This window comes from Coffea arabica, chromosome 1e (genome assembly GCF_036785885.1).
Source record: "Coffea arabica cultivar ET-39 chromosome 1e, Coffea Arabica ET-39 HiFi, whole genome shotgun sequence".
NCBI lineage: Eukaryota > Viridiplantae > Streptophyta > Magnoliopsida > Gentianales > Rubiaceae > Coffea > Coffea arabica.
In genome coordinates this window covers 795,369-820,890 of record NC_092311.1, presented here as the reverse complement: position 1 = coordinate 820,890, position 25,522 = coordinate 795,369, and the positions used below count along the sequence as shown (strand labels likewise).

The following is a 25,522-nucleotide window of genomic DNA, read 5'->3' as shown; positions in this document are numbered from 1 at the left end:
TGCGGGAAGAAGTAAACTACTGATCGAAGTTTTATAAGCAAATATATCTACATTTGTTAAGTAGTCAATGTATGAAAGCATAGGGAAGAAGAAATTATATTGTAAGAGCAGGGGTGATATAAATATAATATTTACACCCTTGAGGAGTTCTGCACCCATATTTTGTGAATTTCTTTCCAGTATAATATATTCTTCAACATCGCCTAGTCCATCACCATTGTAGCCCAGAATGTCAAAAGCACCAGCACCACCACAAGCACAATCCAGAGGCTGCTCAAGGAAATCTACTTCTCATGTGCTTGTCATCGAAAAGCTGCCTTTGAGGGTCCTGTTTTTTTAATATAAGAGTAGAGGTCTTTTGCCGCTCTTGTATAAGAGTAGAAGTCTTTAGGGTAAGCATAAAAGTAGATACAAGCCAGTGCCATGGTTAGTATTAAACGCTAGAATTTTCAATCCAAAGCTATTTTGTTTTTTTCTTTACCGTCCCATACTTCCTTGATCGTTAAGCAAATTTTGACCAAACGCAGCAGATGTCTTTTTTTTTTTTTTTGGCAGTTCGAATTCAGTTTAGCATATATACTGCCAATTAGCTTTTATGTTCTCTATCATAACCCGTGAATTAGTTTATTTGCATTCCCACATTATTTCACACCAATTCTCGTCTTTAAACCTGCTTCAATTTTTAATAGAAGCAGTTAGCAGAAGTCCCATTTCGACACAAACAAAAATGTACAAACAAGTGTCACATGGTAGTATGGTACTAATGTAGGGCTGCAAACGAGTCGAGTCGAGTCAAATTTTGGACTTATCAAGCCGAACTCAACTTAATAATAGGTAGGCTCGAGTTCGAACTCAAGCTCGACTCCATAAGGCTCGCGAGCTGTAGCTCGATTTTTGGCTTACGAGCAGCTTGAATTGTTAGCTCGTGATGTAGCTCAAATTTTTGACTCGTGAGCAGTCCGTTAGCTCGAGTTTCTGAAAATTATTCTAATTAAAAAAATAAATAATTATTTTTTCTTAATAAATAATAAAATATTGGGGATATATATATAATTTTACTATTAAAATAATATATATATATATATATATACATATATATACACTCGAACTCGCAAGCCGGGTTAACAAGCTTAATATTTTAAATTTGAGTTCGAGATCGAATTCGACTTGGTCGACTTGAGCTCGAAATTGATCAAGCTCGACTCGAGGTCGATATTGATCGAACTCAACTCGAGCTAGCGGCTCGGTTCGTTTGCAACCCTATACTAATGATGTTTGTAATCTCAAGCAAAATCAAATCAATGTGGTTGACATATGCCAACCTTTTCGACAGATTTTATTAGATTATGTTTAATATTAGAATAATTTAATTAGTAGTTAAATAAATCTTGTTGTTAGGATATTTGTTAACTAAGAATCATATGGTTTGTTAATAAATATTTTAGCTAAGATTTGTTGAGTAGGAGACTATGTTATTAAGTGTTCTGTTGAGATTTTTTAGGATAATTGTTAGTTAGACATTTTGTTAGTTTGTTTCATATAATCACTATAAATAATGAGTTGATAAATAAATAATATAAGCTTATTTTCAGTTTCAATACAAGTCTCTTATAAGCCTTTTTTTTTTTTTTGCAATACTAAGATATTGTTTCTTAATTTATGCCCCAAAAAAACTGACACAGTAATATCAGAGATTATGTCTTAATACCTGTGTTGTTTTTTGAGAGTGAGTGCATTCGATGAGGATTTTTTACAACTTCAAAACCATGATAGGAAAGTATTTTTTGTCAAATGTGTCAACTTTTAGTGGTGAAACTCACCAAATTTAGGCCATTAAATTTTGGACTTATTTGGTAGTCAATAATCTATGGGATGTGGTGCGACACAAATTTTGTATTGCCGGTATTTGAAAAATCGATGGATACATAGATTAAAAACCGTAGAGTTGTAGTTAGACAGAGATCCAAGACCAACATTCACATATCATTTGATGCCATTTTCACAAGGATAATGGCTTATTATTTGATTGAGAATAAATTTTTCCAATTAAAATGAAAAGAGAAAGTTTCATTATGAATTGGTTGGATTTTGACAATTCTGAAGTAAAGCATGATGAAATCAAGAATTCAAATCCTAAAAAATTCAACAAGAGATCATTAATAAGTTAGGAGGTACCAAATTGATTCCTGATAGATATCAAGATTATAATATTGTTGTTTTGAATCTACAAGTTTTGATGGTGATGAAGAATCATGTAGAATTTCATATTTTCTGTACAAGTTCAAATATTATCGAATAGTGTTCCACTTTGAACCTATAAGAAAGTTATTTGGAAACATAAAAAAAAAAAATCTTTTATTTGAAGTTTGGCATGAGAAGACAAAAGAAGTGGTTTGTTGCAAGACTAATCTTTAGCTTGCATAAAAATCCAAAAGAATAAATTCATTGCAAGGCTAATCATGTGTAGAGCTTCTTATAAAAGTTTTCTCCGAAACAAGATCCAAAAATTTGAGAATGCAATTCAAAATCTACAGCAAAAGTGGCAAGGAAGAGTGTTGAGATATATCAATTTTTTCGATAGATTTTATTAGATTACGATTGATATTAGAATAATTTAGTTAGTAGTTAAATAAATCTTCTTGTTAGGATATTTGTTTACTAAAAAACATGTGGTTTGTTAAAAAATATTTTAGATAAGATTTGTTGAGTAGGAGATTATGTCATTAAGTGTTTTTTTTTTTTAGAGTTTTTGGGATAATTGTTAGTTAGATATTTTGTTACTTTGCTTCATTTATTACTATAAATAGTGAGTTGATGAATAAATAGCATAAGCTTATTTTCAATTTCAATACAAGTTTCTTATAAGTTTTTTTTTTTTTTTGCAACACTAAGGTGTTGCTTCTTAGTTTATACCCCAAAAAACCTACAAATGTGATATAGTAATTGATTAGTACAACTAATCTATAAGAAAAGCTTAATCCACTTAATAGAAGATGAGTTAAGTTCCTATCAATCTTTTCTCTCTTGTCATCTTTCTCTTGGTCTTGGGCCTCTGCTTTGCTCCATCTACCTTGGAAGGGGGATCAGATTCTTTAAAAGAAAAACCAACTAAACTGGTCTTGCTCCCCATCCAACCTTAATTCATAGTCAAAATCTGAAACAAATAGATGGAGACTAGCTTACCAAATGAATAGAAGTCACACATTATGATAGAAGTCACACAAAATTCTTAACTAGTTTAGGAGTTTGATTATCTTCTATAGACTAATATCACGCTTCTTTAGTAGTTTTTATCATGCACCTCCGTACTGCAACAACGACATCCCGGACGCATACATTTGTTTGCATCATCTCAGTTTGTCACTGACAAATAACTTTCTGTTTTAGATCAACTTGGTAGTCGATGTATTGGGACGAAATTAGTAGTTATTTCCTTATTGTGCGTTATGGAAAGTGATCTAACCTCCTAGCCTATAACCATGTTTTGACTTCTTGTACCAAAAAAAAAATGAAGAAGAAGAAGAATACAGCAAGTGTATCGCAGAACATTCTGCCTGGAAAAAGAGTACATAAAAGCACTTAAAGAAGCACCTATACCCAGTAACAGGCTAACAGCAGTAGGTAATATAAACATTATATCAAACCGTATGTAGGATCCTTTGGAGGCTTTTTACAATCTGAGAACTCACAAACATGCAGGCTCCCCTTTTCTTGCTACAACCAGTGTGAATAAGAACAATTAATCTGAATATTGCAATGTTATCGTGGCAAGAACCCATGACGAGAAATGGCAATCTCAAATGCCTGCATTCTATCTCCTCTTGCAAGACCATTGCGATCATATGATGAAATTTCATTTATGTCAAGATCGATGCACACCTTGACGAGCTCTTCACCAACACGTTGAGCTGCTTCCTGATATTAATAATTGCGTAAAATCAGATCTATATTCGATACAGTAAACCTCATTTGGTCAAGGACAAACTCAGCTTATCCCAATTAAAAGCATTGAAAAGAAAGAATGAAAAAGGAATACTATTTTTTCAACTATTTATATGTTTCCAATTGCGTCCAGTTTACTGAAATTTTGGTGCATAATTTGGAAGGGAGTAGAGAATTGTGGTGTTAATTTGAGAGGGAGCACTGACAATGGTGGTGCAAGATAGATCCTGGCGAATTGATTTCTGTAGAGTGCTGCCGTAGAACAAACACCTTTTGTTCTGATCATCTACTACCATAGCATATAGCTGCTTATCTGAACAGAAAACTGATAGCCTTGGTTTTGTTGCTGTGCCATTAAACTGGTCAAGAGACGCAAGAACCATTATTTGCAAAGATAAGTGGAAAAGCAAGAACACTAAGCAAGTTATTCCACAAATTAAGATAGCATCAAAAATGAAACTTGCACTATAAGCTCATTGAAAATGAGTTCCTCAAACTCCACAAACAAATATCTAAAGTCCTACTTGTCAATGGGCTGAACATATCTTTCCAAGTACGCATATTTTGTAATTCCAAAGACAGAAGCATACCTTTTTTCTCAATCTAATGTTTCGGGTTTTTGCACTCTCAGTCTTCGCATTGGCCTTTGCTTCAATCACCAATGGCTTCAGAGCTAGATATTTACAAAGTGATAAGACAACTGAGATAATGGGACTATTTCAACGCAGAGAATTCAATGTGCAATTCTATGCGTCAAAAAGAAATTTAAAAAAGACAGCGCCACAAACACCATCCTTTAATTACAAGCAGTTTGACTTCATTTTGTATGTGGATGTACACACATAAGTAGCTGCGACAAAGAATGAGAAACAGAGGAACAATATTTTGATTCGTTTTCACTGTTGGACTATCAGGTCAGAGGCACGTCATTTTCCCATTTGCTAAATTAATCACGATTGAAGTTCTCTCCTCCTTCCGTTGTGAGCTTGAAATGAGCAATAATGAACTTCAATTTTCTTGGTTTCGGGATTTAGTCAGGCTAAAAAATGATTGAAATTTATTATCGGAAGATTATACAGCTGACTTCATGCAGAAGTGACCCGATGCTCACTCCTGTTGAACAGCAAAGCCCCCCTCTCTTCAAAATGTGCTGCCTAACAGATTCTTTAACTTACATACAATTGAAAAAGTTCCACATGAATCGTAAAACCCATAAGAAGGAAAAGGGAATATGGTACTAATTAACAAACTCACAAGCTCGTTTCTTGGGAAGGATGTTATCAAAGTGATGCAGATCAGAAGTTCCAAAGAGCTGACAAGTCTTCAACTGCAGCTGCTGCAACCCGGAAGTTAATGCACCCATTGCCGCCATTCGGGTCCAGAGGATTTCGTTACAAGAACCCATATGGTGCCACGATCTGAAGACCAAAAAGACAAGCAACAGTGGATAACAGGCTCTTTCAGTAATTTTTGCAAACATCATACGTGCAATAAAGTAACAGCTGTGCCGTATAAGGCGCGGCTAAGGAAACGCTTTTAATAGGGTGCTTTCTAGACTGCCCAAAGAAATTTGAAGAAATCTAAGACAACCCCTCAAATTTACAATTTGGACCTGACGAGTTTTGTAATATCATATTTACCTCTAAACAAAACCCGATAGCTTTTGCAAGTACAACAACCAACACAAGGTGGGAGAATAATGTACCACTAGTGGAATTAACATTAACATAAATTATAAGGACATAATTTCAGAAACTTCCCTCGAGGTTGAGGTTGCTGATAATTTTACTGCCTTTTTAAAGGTTTTAAAAATATCAGTGACCTCCTTTGAAACTAATTTTCTTGGGACAAATCAACCCAAATAATTTCAAAGGTGAGAAGAACATTTGAATTCACAAATGCCTCTCAACTATTTACTTGTTAGTGGACTTAGAATCAAAAGGGAAAAATAGTTAAATATGCAAAATAAACACCACAGTCAGAGAGTGTCGTATAACTGGAGGAAATTGCAACGCTAACATGAGCATAGTAGAATTCAACAGTAACAGCTAGCTACTTTTCTATGGAACAACATAAATTAGTAAAACCAAAGAATTGGAATGGAGACTTTTTTAATTTGGAATCAAGAGTTGCAGGTTCAATTCGTGAACTTTTAGCACTGGAATTTGTAAGATTTGAACAGGAATTGGACAACAAAAAGTATGGCCTCTTCAAAAAGAAACACCATAATCTATTGCTTATCATGAAAAATATAAAATATGCTAAATGATGTCCTTTTTTTTAAATTATTTCTTTCATTTATAGTCCATTATTTCACATGATTAATAAGAAATTCCCATTGTTTGTAATCAAAAGATAACAACACTTAGTTTAATGTTCAGATCAATAAAAAGCAAATGATTTTATTGGAAAAAAAAAGAGGAAATAATAGTGGAGAAAATCGATTTCAAGCCATCTTTTTTGGATTATATAGACACTGAAAAGAAAATAAATGCCATTTTTTTTGAAAAAGAAAGGAAAGGAAAAAAATTATGTGTAGTTACATTTTACCCGTAACTTAATAAGACTAATTTGTAAATGTATTTCAACACTTTACCCTCTTTAATTGTGTATTTTTGGTATTGATCTTGTTATTCTTATGAAATTCTAAGAAAAAATAATATATCAACATAAATTTTAATATATTCTTTAGGGGAAGAATTTATAACAACTACTAAAATATAGAAAAAAGATAGGATTCAAATTTTCCAAAATTTTTACATTCCAAATTATGATAAATTTCGTTACAATTGGTTCAATTATTTCTCTCTATATAATTAAGTAAAATCTCTTAAGTTGTAAAGGTAATAAAGTCATTTGACCATCGATAAGGTAAGCATTGAGTCCCAAATAACTAACAGAGGATGTAAGTAATATTTCAAAACTTCAAAAGAGGGCAATAAAACTATTAGAAATCTCAGGAAAGATTTCTAAAAGCATCCCTAAATTATACAATTATTCTCAATTGATGCAAATGAAAACTCCAATTGATCCTCCACAAATGGAAATTTTTTTTATAGAAAACATAATATTAATAACTACAAAATCAAATAATAATCACCAATAGTGTTATAGTGATAAACGATAATGAATAGCTTGGACATAGTCTAGAGAAACTTTAAACAACGGAAGGAAAATTCTCAAGTAAAATAAAATGTAAATTTCTCTCCATGTCGCATTTTATTTTCCTTGTAAATAGAATGAATACATCATGGATCCTAAATAACAAATTTGAACTTTTAACAATTGATGGCCTAATAATTTTTGGATATATATTAATGAATTAAAAATTCTTTGAACAATATACTTAGAGTGGTGCGAGACAGCAGTCCTTGAAACAAATTAATGAGAAAGGTATTAAGTGAGACTTTGCTTATATAGGTCAAAACAAACATTTTGTCATAGTTAAAACATATAACTATTCAAGCAAACATGCCAACATCCATTTCTCCTCTCTATTTCTTTGAATGGTAATACTAATTTTTACAATTCAAAAAAGTAAACACATAACCTATAATCTTGCTATTTTTGATTTAGTGGGACTAGTAGTATTTTACACTTTCTTCTCTATTTTTTCCATTTTTATCTTGGATTTGGCTCACCATGCCATGTTTCAGCCTTTGTATATCCATGTATCTTTGACACAAGAATTTGCCAAGAGAAAGTCCACAAGAGGCCACAGATGCGTTCACTGCTTTAGCGATAATGTTTTTTCCTCCAACTTCTTCCAATAGGTTTGTAGTTATTGAATTACCAAGATGTCAAGTTTGCCTTTATTGTACATAATGTCAGGAACTTCACAATAAGAAGGTTGACGTTTTATTCAGTGGAGTGTGCGTTTTGAGTATGGTTAGTAGAGGGTGAAAACTACGTTGTTAGACTTAAAAGATAGTTGTTCCATTAGCTGCAGTTAGTTAGAAATAATTGCATAAATAATCCCTTTTTGTAACTGAAGGTTGTTGAGTAAATTTTCAGTTGAATATTCTTCTCTCTCCTTTCTGTTATTCCCTCTCTCTCTCTCATTTCCTGCTCTCTTCCCTCTCTCCCTTCTTCTTTGTCTCAATTCCTGCTTATTTCCTTTGGATTCCGGCCAGAACTCAGGTAGCTAAATCTCCAAGCCTGACATTTGGTATCAGAACAGCTGATCCTTGGCTATTGAGATACTACCATGGCGGAAAACATTAGGTATCGATCACTGGAAGATCAGCTTAAAAAACAAGAGAATAGACTACAAGAGATAGCAGAAACCATGGCCACATTCAGACATCTGGATAGAACAAGTTGCAGCAAAAAATTCATGATGAAATGGAGCACAATAACTCCAAGTTGGAGGCATTGGTAGGGAATCTGAATTAAAAAAATTAGCAAGATGGAGCAAAAGTTCAATGCACTGTTGAAGGTAATGATGAAGGAGAAAGGACCACAGGACTGTGACGGAGTATCATCAAAACCACTTCTACCAACCCCGCCCCCACATCTGAGACTAATGACTCCAATTGAGCTGGTAGGTCACCAACAGGTCAGAGGTAAAATGTTAGTACCTAATTTGCCAGATTGGAGCTACCTATGTTTTCTTCTAGTAACCCTAGGGAATGGTTGAGAAAATGTCACAAGTATTTTCTGAATTATCAAGTACCTGCGAATTAGAAAGTAGCGTTGGTTCAAATGTTCTTGGAGGGAAAAGCTGATAACTGGTTCCAAGGGGTGAAATTAGCAAGACCTGGGATGTCCTGGGAGAAATTCAGTGAGTTGTTGTGCGAAAGATTTTCTGGAAAAGGTTCCCTTGACATAGTAGAGGAATTCAATAAATTGCAACAAAAAGGTACAGTAGAAGAATATGAGGAGAAGTTCGAGGAGTTTAAGACCCCAATGCTAACCAGGAATCCAAAATTAGATGAATCCTACTTTGTTTCCAGTTTTGTTAGTGGCTTGAAAGAGGAGATCAAACCTATGATAGAAATGTTTAAACCACAGACAGTAGCCAAACCCTTTGAAGTGGCTGAACTGCAAGAAAGCTACTTGGACACCCAGTCAAAGCAATCTAAGCCTTCTCACAGGATTGTAGTAGAACCAAAGTTTGGGATGTATAGGAACTCTGTGAGTGGACAGAATCACCACAACTCATACAAGCTGCCTGCAGTTGCTCCAGTCTCCAAGAAGGCTGATACCACACATAGATAATTCAGTAAGATTTTAGCTGAGGAAATGCAGTATAGGCGTAAACAAAACTTGTGTTACAAATATGAAGAAAGGTTTGGGGTAGGCCATCAGTGCAAAACAGGGAACCTAAACTGTATAGGTGTTGATAAGGAAGAAGAAACTGACTTTGAGGATATAGAAGGGGAGCAAGATGAGCATACAAGTAGAGTTGGTGATACTTGCTGAGGTATCCCTAAATGCTTTGTCTGGAGCTATAAAGAGGAAATCCATTGTGTTGATAGGTAACCTGGGAGGACTACCAGTCAAGATTCTGGTAGATGCTGGAAGTTCTGATAGCTTTGTTCATCATAAGGTTGTCAACCTGCTGCATCTGCCACATCACTTAGTCAATCCCTTCATTGTGACCTTAGCAGATGGGACAGACATAACAAATAGGGCAATCTGTCCCAAGGTAACCTGGCTAATCCAAGAGTACCAATTTCAGTTTGACCTAAAGATAATGGAGTTGGGAGGATGGGATATTATCCTGGGAGTGGACAGGATATGTCAATTCAGCCCTATTACCTTCGACTTCCATACTCTCAGCATTGCTCTTAGTAGCAGAGGAGATTTACTACACCTTCAAGGCTTTGTACAACGACTTACAATGGGACTGGTGAGAAGAAAGGACCTCAGATCCTTCATACAGGAAAAGCAAAGGAGCTGGGCAACCATGCAGGCAGAACTAAAAGGGGATTCAGAGGAAAGCCTTCTTGAGACTATAGAGAAAGTTCTGCAACAACATTCCCAAGTGTTTGCCACCCCACAAGGATTACCCCAAAGAGGGAGCTGGATTACCAGATTGTTCTTAAACCAGGAGCTAAACCCTTCAAACTCAAACCATACAGGTACCCCCATTCCCATAAAACAGAAATTGAAAAACAGGTTGCTAAAATGCTTTCAAATGGGATCATTATACATAGCACTAGTCCCTTTGCCTCTCCTGTGATATTAGTTAGGAAGAAGGACAACTCCTGGAGATTATGCATTGACTATAGGAAATTGAATGATTTAACTGTGAAAAACAGTTTTTCCATACCAAATATAGATGAGTTACTAGATGAGTTGCATGGTGCCAAGTACATGTCCAAACTAAACCTTAGAGCTGGCTATCATCAACTGAGAGTTAAGGCAGTGGACACACCAAAAACTGCTTTCCAGACACATCATGGTCATTTTGAATTTCTAGTAAAGCCCTTTGGGCTGACCAATGCACCGCCACCTTTCAAGCCCTGATGAACAAGATATTCCAGCCATATCTAAGGAAGTTTGTTTTAGTTTTTTTTGTTTTGATGATATATTGATTTATAGCCTAAATTTAGAGTCACATGCACAACACCTGCAAACAGTGCTAAAAGTTTTGGCTGAAAACTAGCTGTGCTGTAAGAAATCAAAATGCTTTTTTGCCCAAACTTCAATAGAATACCTGGGGCATGTGATTTCTGAGACTGGAGTAATCATGGATTCAGCTAAGTAGAGAGTATAAAATCATGGCCTTTCCCCAGTACAATCAAGGAATTGAGGGGATTTTTGGGTTTAACTGGGTACTACAGAAGGTTCATTAAGGGGTATGGACTAATCTGTAAGCCCTTGACCCAACTGCTGAAAAAGGAGGGGTTTATGTGGAACCATAATGCTCATATGACTTTTGAGGATTTGAAAAGAGCTATGATTACAGCCCCAGTACTGAGCATGCCAAACTTTGAGCTTCCTTTTGTAATTGAAACTGATGCCTATGGAGTAGGCATTAGAGCAGTACTGATGCAGCAGCGGCACCCCATAGCTTTCCTCAATAAAGCCTTGTTAACTCAGAAACTTGGGCTGTCAGTGTATGAGAAAGAGCTGTTTGCTCTAGTGTTGGCTATAACCAAATGGAAGCACTACTTGGTTGGCCATCATTTTATCATTAGAACTGATCACCAGACCCTCAAACACCTGTTGGAGCAAAGGCTTACAAATCCATTGCAGCACAAATGGCTTACAAAATTGCTTGGCCTAGATTATGAGATACAGTACAAGAAGGGATCAGACAATGGAGTAGCCGATGCCTTCTCTAGAAGAAGAATGGAAGAAGTCAGTAATGGCAATGTAGTGGTGCACTAGACATGTGCCATCTCTACAGTCCAACTAGCTTGGATGCAAGAACTACTTGAGAGCTATAATGGGGATGAAGAAGCTCAACAGAGATTGTCTGAGTTGCTCTTAAATGGAGTGCTCAAATTCAGGGAAAAATTATACGTGGGGTCTGCTAACGGTATTAGAATCAACTTAATTCGAGCTTTGCATGACTTAGAAATTGGAGGGCATTCTGGCCAGAGAGAATGCTTACAAAAGGTACAGGCTTTATTCTACTGGCCTGGGATCAGGAGGGATGTCATCCAGTATGTGAGGTCCTATGATGTGTGTCAAAGGAGCAAGCATGAAAATGTCCCTTATCCTGGGTTGTTGTAGCCTATTCCAGTACCTCAGCAAGCTTGGTCACACCTAACCATGGATTTTATTGAACAACTTCCCTTGTCCCATGGATTTGACACCATCTTAATGGTGGTGAATCGGTTAACCAAATTCAGCCATTTCATTAAGCTTACTCATCCCTACTTAGCACAGCAAATAGCTCAGGTTTTCCTCGACAATGTATACAAGCTACATGGTCTACTAGAATCAATAATAACTGATAGAGATAGGATCTTTATCAGTAAGTTTTGGCAGGAATTGTTCAGTTTGCTGGGAGTAAGTCTACACTACAGTTCCTTATACCATACACAGTCAGATGGTCAAAGTGAACGAGTTAACCAATGCTTGGAGACTTATCTCAGGTGCATGTGCAGTGAACATCCTTCGCATTGGAGCAGTTGGTTGCCTACAGCTAAACTTTGGTATAACACAAACTTCCATACAAGCTTGCAAATAACACCATTTGAGGCCTTATATGGGTATAAACCAAGTCATATCCCTCTAGGACCCTTTCATGACAGTATCATACCTGTTGCATCTGACATGGTACAGTCAAGGCTGCAAATTATATTCCTTATCAAGGAGAACCTGGCCAAAGCTCAGAATCGTATGAAGTAAATTGCTGACAAGCATAGGACTGAAAGGGTTTTTCAGGAAGGGGAGTGGGTGTTCCTTAAACTACAGCCTTACAGGCAGCAAACAGTTGCTATCCGCAAGAATTTGAAGCTGGCTGCTAAGTATTTTGGACATTTCCAAATCATTGCGAAAGTAGGGGCAGTGGCTTACAAACTAAAACTGCCAAAAGGGGCTAGAATCCATCCAATATTCCACGTTTCCTTGCTGAAAAAGAAGATTGGAGTCATGCAATGCAGTCTGTAGAACCAACTCTACCAGAAATAAATGCAGCGGATCAATGCCTGCTGAAACCTGAGAAGGTTCTTAGGAGGCGAGTTATCATGTGCAATACTCAGCCAATCATTCAATATTTGGTGAAATGGAGTGATCTACCAGAATCAGAGTCATCTTAGGAGGACAGGAGCTTAATTGACAAGCAGTTTCCAGAATTTCAAACTTGAGGACAAGCTTCGTTTAAGGGGAAGGTATTGTCAGGAACTTCACAATAAGAAGGTTGACGTTTTATTCAGTGGAGTGTGCGTTTTGAGTATGGTTAGTAAAGGGTGAAAACTATGTCGTTAGACTTAAATGACAGTTGTTCCATTAGCTGCAGTTAGTTAGAAATAATTGCATAAATAGTCCCTTTTTGTAATTGAAGGTTGTTGAGTAAATTTCCAGTTGAATATTCTTCTCTCTCCTTTCTGTTATTCATTCTCTCTATCTCTCTCTTTCATTACCCGCTCTCTTCCGTCCCTTCCTTCTTCTCTATCTCAATTCCTGCTCATTTCCTTTGGATTCTAGCCAAAACTCAGGCAGCTAAATCTCCGAGCCTGACACATAACTTCTATTTGGACTAAACCACCAGCAATACCTCCAGCAATGACACAATTTTGTGGGGATATTGTGGAGATCACAACGAGTTTGGACAAGTAAACTAGTGCTCTATTCATTGAATTTGGGTCCTCTAAATTCAACTTTCCAATTTTTTGAACTAACATGTATTTCTTCTTGTCTTCAACAGCTACAGTCTTATGGACTGAAGGGCTGACCTCAATTCTTACCTGCCAATTTTGACAGGATTAGTCCTCCTGCATCCAATCTCATCCCCTGCAACATATCAAAAATACAGCTTTAGAGTTTCCTCCACAGGAACTTCTTGGAGAGCAATGCATTCAATGTGCCACCATCAAGTCGGACTACCATCTTGAGCACCAGAAGGTGCAATGCCTAGAGATGTTGGCGCCTTGACCAACATACAACGACATACCTGAAGAATAGAATAGAAGAATCAACTACCATAAGATTGATGATATTTATTTGACCAACAACAAAAAATCAATAATACTATGCTATTTATGAGAACAAAGTAGATCGATCATTAAAAGCAACAATACCATTATTATTAAATAGTACAAACTAGATGAGCTCCAAAGTCGACTAATCCGAAAGCAAAATTAGACAAATGCATTAATTTTGATAACCATCAACTCTATTCCTTCGTCTTCTTCCAACGACTTCTTAGTTGATTGCTTGCAGCGAATAGTTAAAAGCTCCCCTTATTGTTGTACATAAGAGCTCTTTGGACCAACCCACAAACAACTCCACGAGTCGATTTTGTGAGATTGTTAAGAGTTAAATAATACAGCTATTTCATGATGAATGAATTCATTAGGATTGGGGTAATGTGAGGTTCAACATGGGTCAATTTAAAAGCTTTGCATTAACATATTGAGATAAATAAATGCTCTAAAATATAATGCTAAATGTACTAAAATGGAAGACTGGATTATACATGTAATGTGTTTTGAAATATGAAAGAATAAAAGGATAAGCCACATGTCATGTTATGAGAGCTAGTGTTGAAAATAGATAAACATTTATGGAACTTTAGAAAATTAGTGAAATTTTAAAACAATTCTAGTAACATATTTGTGGTGTTTAAAAAAATAAATCATTAGATCAAACACCAAATTATGATTTCAAAAATTTCTTATTAAAAAGAATAAATTAAGGACTATAAAATTTAACATATTACACCCCTTAATTTTTTTTTCTTAAAATGAGCAAAAAAGGGTAGAAAAAAAAGTAGAAAGGAATAACTTCAGTTTGAGTGTTAGACTAATTTCAGTATAAATGTATACTAAAGATGTTTGTATTGATGCATTTGTTCCTTTGTAATTTGAACTATTCTCATTTGAGAAATTATGGTTTTAATTCAAAAACAATTTTATTTCCTTTCTAGCATATTTAAGGTTAACTTCTTGTGTTAGTTAATTAGAGATACCACAAACCATATCTCAAACATGAGATGGGAAGAATAAGAAAGAAAACAAAAGGGTAAAAAACAAAAAAACCCCCTGTGATAAGGCTAATACACAGAAAAGCCCCTTATGGTTTCAAAATATACAACACGGAACCTCATACTTTGAACTAAATTATAAAGGTGACGGAATCCGTTAAATTTAACGGAAATGACTTATTGGAACCTAAAAAAAAATTTTTATACCTAATTTTTATCCAATATACCTATTCTACCCCTTAACCCTCAATTCTCTCTTATTAGAGAATTAAACAAATGATTTTTTTGAGTTGTCTTTTGCTTTATTATATCAGGGCATTTTGGTCATTTAGTTCATTTCCGTTAAGTTTAACGGATTCCGTCACCTTTACAACTTAGTTCAAAGCACGAGGGGTCGTGTTGTATATTTTGAAACCATGGGGAGCTTTTCTGTGTATTAGGTTTATCACAGGGGGCTTTTTTGTTTTTTACCCAAAACAAAATGAATGAATTAAGATTAAAAATAAGCTTAAGATAAATCTTACCAACATCATCACTATGATGATATTTGATTATCCTATATTTGACTAATATCTAATTGTGTCAAATACAAGTCATTTATTCTCATATGCGTTTCTCAGTCAACCACATTGTAAGTAAAAATGATTGTTGATATACCTCATTAAATCTTAGCTATTTATTGTGTAAAAATTTCAAAATAATAGGATGTGTATTTTAGAACTGCTATTGTGGAAAAAGAGAATTGTTATGGCACTCAATAAATCATGAAAGTTACTCCCTTTGTTCCATAATATTTGTCAAAATTGTGAATTTGTACTTTTTATGTATAGTAGCAAAAGTTGGGTCATTTGTTGTTTCTTTCCCACTTTACCCTTGCCTAGACCCATTCAATGAAATAGATTAGATAGTGTCTGTTTGCCAAGGAATAAAGGGAAGGAAAATGACTTTCCTACAAGTTTTGAGTGTGTTTATTTGTCAGGAAACTTATGGCACCACTACATAAATTTTTTTTGTAACCATTCATTTTTCTGTAAATTTTTTCCTGCTCAAATTGATAAAAAAAAAAAAAGTGAGTGAGGGGAAAGTTTCAATTAAATAGATTTCTTTTGCAACTCCTTTCTTTCTTAACTATTTCCTCCATTCTAAACTTCTACATAAATCAGAATATCTTAAAATTTACAATTCAAAAAATTAGCTTGTAGTTAAACATTTATTGTTATTTTAACAATTAATGAATTAACAATTTGTTGAATTTTTATGACATTTGTATTTTTTTTTTTTATTTTATGTTCCTTTTTATGTCTATATATTTGTGAAATAACTTATACACATATATAATGTATGTGCGTGTCTGTGTAAACTTATGAGTAAAGAATGTGATTAATTTTGAGATAAACAACTTCTCCAATGCAAAAAGTTTATTTGTTGCATGTCTATATATATATATATATATATATATATATATATATATATTAAATACTAGAAATGAAGAAGTTCAATATTGAATATTTCTATTGACAAATGCATTAGTCAATTTGTTCTTGACTTTTGAGTTAAATAAACATAAGAATTTGTATTTTCTTACATTATTTTCCCGTTAGCCAAACACATCTGAGAAAATTTTAATTTCCTTTTCCTTTACTCACTGTGAGTAAAGAATGTGATTAATTTTGAGATAAACAACTTTAATATATATATATATATATTAAATACTAGAAATGAAGAAGTTCAATATTGAATATTTCTATTAACAAACGCATTAGTCAATTTCTTCTTCACTTTTCAGCTAAATAAACATAAGAATTTATATTTTCTTGCATTATTTTCCTGTTAGCCAAACACATCTGAGAAAATTGTAGTTTCCTTTTCCTTTACTCACCTCATTTCACTTTTCCCGTGACATACTTTCTTACACCATTTTCTCTTAAACAAACAGAGTTTTATGTCCTCCTTTGTGTGAGAAGACATGAATGACACCGGGCCGACAATCATTTCTTGTCTTAAATGAATGTTTGAATCTCAATTGAGCGTGGACAACGCTCAGCTCCAAATTAATTTTTTGTGAGGCCCCATGCCACCATTTTTGTACTTCGAAACAAAACCGTATCAATCCAAACATAAATATTCAATTTGTAGCTTTAACAAAGTGCTGTGGGGAGGAAATGCAGTAAACAACTAAACATTAATGAAGAGTCCGTTGAAATCTTCAACAAACCACAAAGTGAGCCGAACTCGTAGTCTTCTTGCGCTCTTCAAGCAAGAGAGAGGTCCCTTTTCAACCCTCCACAGTGTTCAAGAATTTCTTCTCTTTTCGTTTCTTTCTTCCTGATTGCCAAGCTCCCAGGGTACTTCCTGCCTTCTCCAAAGTAGCTCAATTAGTTTTATGGGTTTAAGGCTGTTTATTGTTTGCATGTGTTTATCATTCCCATTTGGAGTATTTCCCATTTGGTCGAGGAAATCAGAGGTATTCAAGGTTGTATTTACGATAATTGAAATAACTGGGAACAAAATCAGATACTTCTTAATAAGCAGGAGGTCGATCATCAAGAGGTACTTAAAGCCTAAATTACAGCCTTGGATTAATTGGCAGATTAGCCATTTCTTGCATATGCTAATTGTAATATTTGGTTTTTCCCTTCTTACAGCAAATGACAAGTTTTTCCTTCTTACTTCATTTTTCTGGCTTAGTGCATTCTCTGGCATGACCTGTTAAATGATCAATTTTCGTGATCTTTAATGAATACTTAGATTGTTCATTATTGGATGCTTAGATTGTTTAATCATAGATGATGAGATAGATGTTGGTTTGGATACAAAATGGAATACTTCCACTTTATGACAAGTAAGTTTTTTTTGGTGTTTGTCTAAAACTTTACTGTAGAAATTTTTAAAAAATTTTTGAAGTGTATAAATTTTTGAATATTTTAAAGCGTATAGTTTAAAAACTTTAAAATTTTTTTTGAGGTTACTGTAACTAAAGTTTTTAAAAAACTCGTAGTAGACAGACTTGGCAAAAAAACTTGACCGCCAATTGTTCTCCGCTGGCTAGTTATTTTGTACTTCTTTGCAATGGCAACTGTTAAAGATCCAAATTGTAAGATGAGGTCCTCTGTTGCTCTTCAGTTTTTTTTTTTTTTTAATTTCCTTGAAGTCTACTAAATCAGTTTTTACTGAAATTGTCCTTAATATTTTGATCCTCAAAACGATCTTAAATCTTTGGTCTTTTTTGACAAATACTTAAAACCCATTGAAAATATCATTCTCTTACTAGAGCTAATGAAGATGAACAAATCACACCCTTAGTAATTCATCCTGCTAATTTTTGGGTTGAAACAACAATTTTTAAATTTCATACAGAATGAAGAGATGTTTGTATTAACTTCTTCAGATTATTTGAGTTGGTAGTTTTATATGCATTTACATGGTATTAATATCTGGTATCCAAATGTTGGTATTGACTTCCTTCAGATGAACAGAATTGTACTTCTTCATATTATTCAGGATACATATTTTACTGTGACTGCTCCTACAAGATTGCATAACATGTCATTTGATATGTGGCCAGTGGAATTCAATTCCTCATCCCAGAAACAAAAAAAAAAAAAAGGAATAAAATGCAAATAGTGCATCTGTAAATTGATTTAAAAAACAGATTCTGGTGAAAAATCCACATTTACTGATGATTCCAACTCCTACCCAGCACATCCAGCTTTTGTTCCTGAACTCAAAGACTGCTATTCTGATAAGGGTTTTAATGAATTGCCTAATTCCAGTTCACAAGTCGAAGAACTCACCAACAATGAAGATGTTTTGCAGGAAATATTAGTAAAGGTACCCATAAAAGATCTGCTGAGCTTCGAATGTGTATCCAAACAATGGCTCTCAATCATCTCTATTCCGCAATTTGGCTATCTGCATTTCTGCTGAACGGTAAGATGAAAAATGTTGCAAGTTAGAAGTCTTGAGGAATTCAAGAAGTCTTGAGGAATTATCCTTTCGGTCATTTGCATAGGGAAGAAGTGAGAGAGGCAAAAGAAGACTACACTGAACAGCCGTACCAGCACATGCAGGTTGTAAGTCCTCTCGCTTAAAAAAAATGAAAAACAAAACCTGAATATAACATCTCTAAAAGTGTAGATTTTGTTTGCTGTGAATTATAATGTATTGAAGGAGATAACCTACAATGTGCTACATCACAATTCACAAATCTCATGGATTTTTTTTTCTTTTTCGTCACACTGTTATTTCTACGGCATGGTAAACCACATTGTAAAATGACCCATCATTCAAGAACAGGTGCACGGACCACAATGCCCCTCTCCCTAGCCAAGTATTGGTTTGGTTATTTCATGTAATTAAAGAATTAAAAAGGCAAACTACTAATTTGGCAGCCTCTAAATTCTGATTCACCGCCTCCATATTTCTTCTCCGTCCTCCTCTGCAGGTAACTGACCAACGGGTACCTGAATTTTGATACCAGTTCTTTTACATCTAATTCTTCTTGCTCTTTTTTTCTTTTTCTTTTTCTGTGATAGAAATCAAGAGCGATAAGCCAAAAAGAGAAAAAAAAAAAGGGCAAATCAAATAATTGAGATAGCTTTTTCCTTAAGATGCTCGACTCGTTCTTGGTTCGTTTAGACTTGTTCGTTCGATAATGACTCATTCGAAAATTTTATATGAGTTGAGTTCAAACAAATATTTTGGCTCGATAAGTAATCAAACAACAGGAATTCTTTCGCTAATTTAAATGATCACTAACGAGTCTGGGTCTAATTGTCATTTCACAAAATTTATGGTTCATATTGTATTCCTAATTCCTAATTCCAGGCTTAATCATCCGCGGACATGGGCCTAATTGTTCGCGAATGGCACGTTTATAATAAATGAGTTAAGGTCGAACTCGAATTTGAGTTAGAATTTTGCTTAACGAGTCGAATACGAATATACATTTAGAGCTCGGACGCTATCGAATGAATATGAGCCTTGTTCGCTTAGATTAACGAATAAAGCTCAAACTTAAGATATTCAATTCGACTCAACTCATTTACAGCTTTAAAAGTAAGAAAGGTAAGTGATACTTTTAAACATATAGAGGTGCTAAGTGATATTAAGGTAAACCTCAGGGGAGATTTATGATATTATTCCAAATTAGAAATACGAACTACTAATTTCACTTGCTCCTCTAAATTCTCATACCTCTCCTCCAAATTTCTTCTCCATCCTTCTCTGCAGGTAACTGACCAACGGGTGCCTGAATCCAGATACCAGTTCTTTTACACTAATTCTTCTTGCTTTTTTTTCCCCTTTTCTTTGCTGTGGCAGAAATCAAGAACAATGAGCCACAAAAATAAACTATTCGAATAATTGCGACAGTTGATTTTTCCTGCTGCTTCTTCTTTTTTTTGGTTGGGTATGCAGGCATGGAAGAGCAATTTATACTTCGGCTTCCACCTTCGGTAGCTGAACGGATAGACCGGCTTTTAACCGAAAACGCATCTTCGTCTTCTGATGACAAGTCATTGGATTTAACCTTTTCCGGTGAGCGACTTTTGTTTTACCATCTCTATTCTTAAATTTGTGTTCATCAATTAAGAGTTTATATAAGAAGCGTCAAGAAAGGATTTTGATTAGGAATAAGTGCAATTTAATTATTTGGTTTGACTAGTTTGTATAGAACATCTACTGAACATTGTTATGATTCTTCTTTGTTCGGATTAAGGCATGTCAATCATGCTTTTGGAGCTTTTATAGTTTCTGCTCGCTGCTGATGTTGCTTCTGTTGGTGCAGCTGAGCTGCTTGTTCCTTCGTTTTGTAGTGTTTTATAATTTATTTCGATCTATTGTTCCCTGATGTTCATCAATGTTAGTGTTGGCACTGTTTAATTTACTCACACCTGCATGTATATTTCATTTGGTTTTTTTCATGTTTTTGAATCTCACAGCGTGGTTGATTGGTTCGCTGAACAATGATTTGAGTAGTCATTTTAATCTAAAAGATGGTCACTTATTTGCCACTTGTATCTTCAAAAGGGATTGTTTATCTACCTCAAACTTGGTTTAGTCGTCCTTTATACAATGTGTATAATGAATCTTTCCAATTTAGTTGTTTGAGCTTTTGGTGATTTCTTTTTTTTCATCAGTGTCCTTGAGCATCCTAGTAGATAAGGTTACAGAAAATCAGAGAATGGCAAAGGCAATGTATGTTAGGATATTGTTGGACCTTCTTTTAATTGCTGCTGTTCCTGTTGGTGTCAAGTTATAACTCTTTGGAAAAATTTGGTAGTTAGGAGATTAAGGAACTTGCTCTGCACATTCACCCGGCCACCAATTGCTTCTGACTCTTGGCTCTGTTCTCTGTTATATCGCTTTCTCTTCAGAAATTGAGGCGCAACTAGGCTTCTTTTTCTTCTATCCCTAGCCTCACTGATTGTCTTGAACGATGCATGATATCTTTTCCGTTTCTCTCTCTCTCTCTCTCTCTCTCTCTCTCTCTCTCTACACACACACAGAGACTTATATGGTCCACACTAAATTATTTACTAGTAACCTGATCTGGAGCGGTGGCTGTTCTTCTAGGATCTTGTTCTTATATTTGAAGTGTGCCCTTGACCATTTTTTCTGAACCTTTTTGGAAAGTGGGAAGCAGGAAAGCAAATACACATGATGTGCCACTTAAACTGCCATAAACAGTCTCAGTTCAATTGAAATAGGATTCATGTCTTTTCAGTGAAGATCTCATCTGTGTTAGAGATGTTAAAATGAAAATCTGGTTACAAATATGCAAATCTTTAACCCACAACCAGTTTTTATGGGACAGTATTGGGAGGATGGAATAGTAATGTAATCAGATTACCGATATGAGGTTCATTTGGTAAAGGAGTATGAGCCAAGCAATTAGAAAGTATTTATTTAAATGATGCATATTGTTGGTGCTTGGAAGGATTTTATCTGAATTGGTATGTTGCTTTCATTTCCTGGACATATGCAAATGGGGCAATTTCAAAATTATTCCCATACTTGATGTCGAAAGACTAATTTTACAAAGAAATGGATAAAATACAAAAGGTAGTCAGAAAAACAGCATTTTCCAATTTCCGTCATCCTTGTGGCTGTGAGATAAATCCTTTTTCCATCTGTACTCCTCACTTTATGCCCACAGCCCCTGTAATCTCTCTCTCTCCCTCCCCCTCTTCTGCTTGTCATGGCTCTTCGTTTTTCGCTTGTCATGGCTCTTCACTAGTTGTAACATTGCTGTAGTGGCCATTGATATTTTTCTTGAAAAGATGCAACAGTTCAGTAGATTCTCAATTTATGTAATGGAAGAAGCATTTTGATATCTACAAATAAATTTGTTATATTTGGATGTCGGTGGATCTAGCATGGGTTGTGATTCAATCTTGGGACTTGGATTATTTGTTTGTAGTTTTTTTGTAGTCTTTTGGAAATTGTATGGATGTAGGAGGTCTAGGGAGCTGAGTGGTGTTTATTTTTTGTGTAGTATGGAGGTTGAAGAGGCATGCTTCACCCTTGGTGTTATTGTTAGTCTCTTTTATATGATTTTCAATGACTTCTCTTTGATTGTTTTTCACAAAAAGGAGTTGAATTGTGTACAATTGGCCTCTTCAGATAGCTGTGGTGGTTGCTGGTGGTAGTCTCGCACTACTTGTGGGGAGTAGGGGAAGGCAGACTGGTCATTGCTACTGGGAAAGGGGACAAGGAAGAAAAATGGTAAAAGAATTAAGAAATAGGAGTCATAAAGGAAACTTTTCAGGGGGAAAAAAAGACTTCAAACCAATTCCTAAATTTTCAATCAAATGCTTTGTTGGCTTTGATAACACCAATGCAGATTCTCTAGTATATCACTCCCATCCAATTTTGACTCCCAGATGGAAACAAATCAGCCCCTAAGGTTAATTCAGAGTTGATTGATATCATGAGATGAATCATTGTCTTTCAACTTCACGGAGGGTTATACATGTTTAAAATGCATTCAAGTGAATCCACAACTTTGTCTAATCATGAACAATGAGGTTGAAACATTATTTATATGTCAGTCCAAGAAATCACACAAATTCAAGATTCTGAATGTAACAGATGAAATTGCATCTGAATGAACATTTTCTGTCAACTGTCCCAGCATGAAAAATTAGAATTGGACCACTTTAGACTTGGTGGACAAAAGTTAACGAATTTCTGTGAAATTTCATGAGTTAATATGGTTGTACATGTTATTGTTTGTTACACTGCCACCATTTAAAAGTCCTCCTGAATCCGTAGTTGGTTGACATGAATTTTATTTTCTTCATCATTCTTCTTCTTGAGGGCTTGATTGATATTTTGTAGAGGATGGGAGAAGTGGCACATTTTCAATAGGAAACGATCACTTCCCTGCATTTCTTTTGGATTTACCTGGCATTGTGGAGTCATACAAAACCTATGATGATAGCGTGCTGATTAAAAGTGCAGACATTGGTCAAGTATGCTGTCAGCTTGCCAATTATTGCTTTGTAACATACATGGCATCTGAAGAGTTCCTAGTTCAATTTTGTAAAATTTGTGATGTCTTGCAGATGATTATGGTGAAGGAGGAAGGTGACAGTGTTCCAGATGAGGTGGAGTACAGACATGGCCTTACCCCTCCGATGAGGGATGCTCGAAGGCGAAGGTTCCGCAGAGAACCAGATCTAAATGTATGTGGCCTTGTGAACTGCCTCTTCTTCCAGTATCCTCCCTCTCTCTCTCTCTCTCTCTCTCTCTGTGACACCCACACAAAAATGCGGACAACTAAGACAGAGACACAAACAATGATACATTATGGCTGCAATGGGTGTAAGAAAGGGACAGAAATAGATGAGACTATCGCATGAGTTTTCCATCTGATGCCATCACCTTACCTTTCAAATTTCTCTAAGAGTAAGCAATAACAGTTGATTAAAGCCTACAATGGGAAAAAACAATTTGTAAGATAGTGCCACGTAATGGCTTTTCCCATGCCCCTAGGTAGTGTTGTTCATAGGCATGAAGTGTCTATTACATATTTTGTAACTGTAGACATGTCTGCATGGGTAGGTATACAAGTTAAACATCGTGTGCTAATATTAAATTGGTATTTATTTGAGTTAGTTATGATACATGTCTGTCATTTTGCAGCCTGAGCTGGTCCGGCGTGCTGAGAAAGATTTGCAGAATATTATGGCTGGTGGAACAGCGGAGAATATTGATATCCTTCCAGTTATTCTGGCTTTCAGAACTTGAAGTAGTCAGCTTTTATGGATTTATTGAGACTTGAGCGACTTATTAAATTTTCTTTAGTTCATACTGGCACAGATGATCATGTTGTTGTACTTGCATATTAGAATCTTAACTTGTCAAGATAACTTTTCATTCTTCTGGCTGTTTGTCCAATCTCATACTTTGTTTTGTTCGTTTCACTGTTAGATGTAGCAGGGAGGTCATGCGCATCAATTGAAGAAGGAATTCAGAATTCCGCCTTCTTTTGATATTTACAGTTGTGACTTGAGAGGATTGTGGAATTTCATGGATACTGTGAAGCTGTGCATTCCTCACATAGATTTTCTTCATAGTGTATACTTTTATTGTTGTTATTCCTTGACTAACTTACATGTTGAGGCCGTTGAGCATGAGGAAGATGGCGAGGAAAATGCTCGTAATGCAAGTAAGAAGGTGGAACCTAAGCCTCCAGAGAAGCCTGACGTACCTGAGGCTGGGACAGCTGGTGGAGAGCCAGACAGAAGCGATTCTGATGAGTCTGATTATTCAATATGATGGAGGTCCTTCATTTAAACTTGAGTATCTGGTTCTGCTTGGTGGTTAGACCTACTATTTGCAAATTGAACTTGTAAGGTCATGGTTTGTCATCAAAACTTTATGTCTAAGGGTTTATAGTTAAAGGAAGTTTAGTAGTTTTATGTGTGTGCCCTGTTTGGATCTTGTGGTATTGATAGCCTACCTGAGATTCAACATTTCTGTGGTATTTCAAACATTGGATAGGTTGTATATATCAATACACTAATTAGATCTAATGAGCGGGCAATCTTTGTAGTAATTGATAGTTTGGTTTCTGGGAGTCCACAATATACAGATTAGGGACTCCAAACTTCAGACCCCATAGTGTATATGCATGCACCATTCATAAATTCATTTCAAACTATCTTATCAGAGTTCTAAATGTATTTATTGAAAGGTAATCTACAATCTGAGATTAGTGGAAGAGAAGCGAGTTGATATATATGGTTGTGGTTTGAACAAAATACTTCCACCAATGGTCACAGTACTAAACTTTTTTCAATCCGGAAATGATCTTAACTAGGGATTTGTTATTGGTATGTCTGCAGGATTATTATAATAAACTTGCTGTTTAGTGTGAAATATGATTGTAGAGAACATATGAATATGATGATATGATGACTGAGGATCTTAATGTTCTAGTTTATGGATGTGCCTCCTCCAGATGTGCCTGTCTTTTGGTCCTTTTTGTGCCATCTTTCTTCCACGAATTCCCAAGAATTAAATCTGTAGTGTCTGGCATGAATTGTTCATCAATAGTATCTGTTACAAACAATTAGTCAGGAAGCATAAGGATGCTGTAGCCTGTGGGCTGATGTCATCTTTGTGTTTTCTTTATATTGGCTTGTGCTGATAATGCCATTTTTATTTCTTTACCTTGGTTTCTCCATCTGCATTTAGGGAATCTACCTAAATGTTGATGGAAAAAGAGCAACGCAAAATGGTCGAAGACAACCCTTCGAAACCAAAATGCTATTGTGAGCAAACTTGTCGAAAAATAGAACAGTTGCTCTTGACATATGGCTATTTAATAGCTCATGCTCTCTGCCACTCCCGTACTTGTCTTTTCCCATTTTTTTGATGTCTAAAAGGGGAGAATGAAGTCTATCTCTTTCTGCGGAGTTTTGTGTTAGAAGATTTGATTTTCTGTGCTGGGTGAGTTTAGTT

The 25,522-nt window shown here is 35.3% G+C and overlaps 2 protein-coding genes across 3 annotated transcripts; one reads left to right on the top strand and one right to left on the bottom strand.

Moving 5' to 3' along the window:
* Nucleotides 1-3,525: 3,525 nt before the first annotated feature.
* Nucleotides 3,526-5,709, bottom strand: LOC113697705 (uncharacterized). Of its 2 annotated transcripts, XM_072050140.1 has the most exons (5): nucleotides 5,583-5,709; nucleotides 5,197-5,360; nucleotides 4,533-4,615; nucleotides 4,149-4,301; nucleotides 3,526-3,915 (listed from the first exon to the last, which is right to left on the bottom strand). In XM_072050140.1, exons 2-5 carry the CDS (start codon nucleotides 5,345-5,347, stop codon nucleotides 3,760-3,762), a joined length of 543 nt encoding a protein of 180 aa, XP_071906241.1. In that variant the 5' UTR covers nucleotides 5,348-5,360; nucleotides 5,583-5,709; the 3' UTR covers nucleotides 3,526-3,759. The 2 variants fall into 2 exon arrangements, with proteins under 2 accessions (XP_071906241.1, XP_027073110.1); XM_027217309.2 differs by lacking the exon at nucleotides 5,583-5,709 and having other exon boundaries at nucleotides 5,197-5,533.
* Nucleotides 5,710-19,678: 13,969 nt separating this feature from the next.
* Nucleotides 19,679-24,729, top strand: LOC113697689 (transcription initiation factor TFIID subunit 7-like). Its single transcript, XM_072050134.1, has 6 exons — nucleotides 19,679-19,780; nucleotides 19,967-20,086; nucleotides 22,892-23,025; nucleotides 23,119-23,238; nucleotides 23,699-23,770; nucleotides 24,173-24,729. Exons 2-6 carry the CDS (start codon nucleotides 19,969-19,971, stop codon nucleotides 24,332-24,334), a joined length of 606 nt encoding a protein of 201 aa, XP_071906235.1. The 5' UTR covers nucleotides 19,679-19,780; nucleotides 19,967-19,968; the 3' UTR covers nucleotides 24,335-24,729.
* The last annotated feature ends 793 nt before the right edge of the window (nucleotides 24,730-25,522 follow it).

Bases quoted from the DNA above. Each gene is read 5' to 3' on its own strand.
- LOC113697705 (XM_027217309.2), bottom strand. From the start codon at position 5,425: ATGATGTTTGCAAAAATTACTGAAAGAGCCTGTTATCCACTGTTGCTT. The intron at 4,616-5,196 runs GTGAGTTTGTTA...GTAAATATCTAG, and splicing joins CCTTCCCAAGAAACGAGCTT to CTCTGAAGCCATTGGTGATT. The intron at 4,302-4,532 runs GTATGCTTCTGT...TCTCTTGACCAG, and splicing joins ACATTAGATTGAGAAAAAAG to TTTAATGGCACAGCAACAAA.
- LOC113697689 (XM_072050134.1), top strand. From the start codon at position 19,969: ATGGAAGAGCAATTTATACTTCGGCTTCCACCTTCGGTAGCTGAACGG. The intron at 20,087-22,891 runs GTGAGCGACTTT...GATATTTTGTAG, and splicing joins ATTGGATTTAACCTTTTCCG to AGGATGGGAGAAGTGGCACA. The intron at 23,026-23,118 runs GTATGCTGTCAG...GATGTCTTGCAG, and splicing joins AAAGTGCAGACATTGGTCAA to ATGATTATGGTGAAGGAGGA.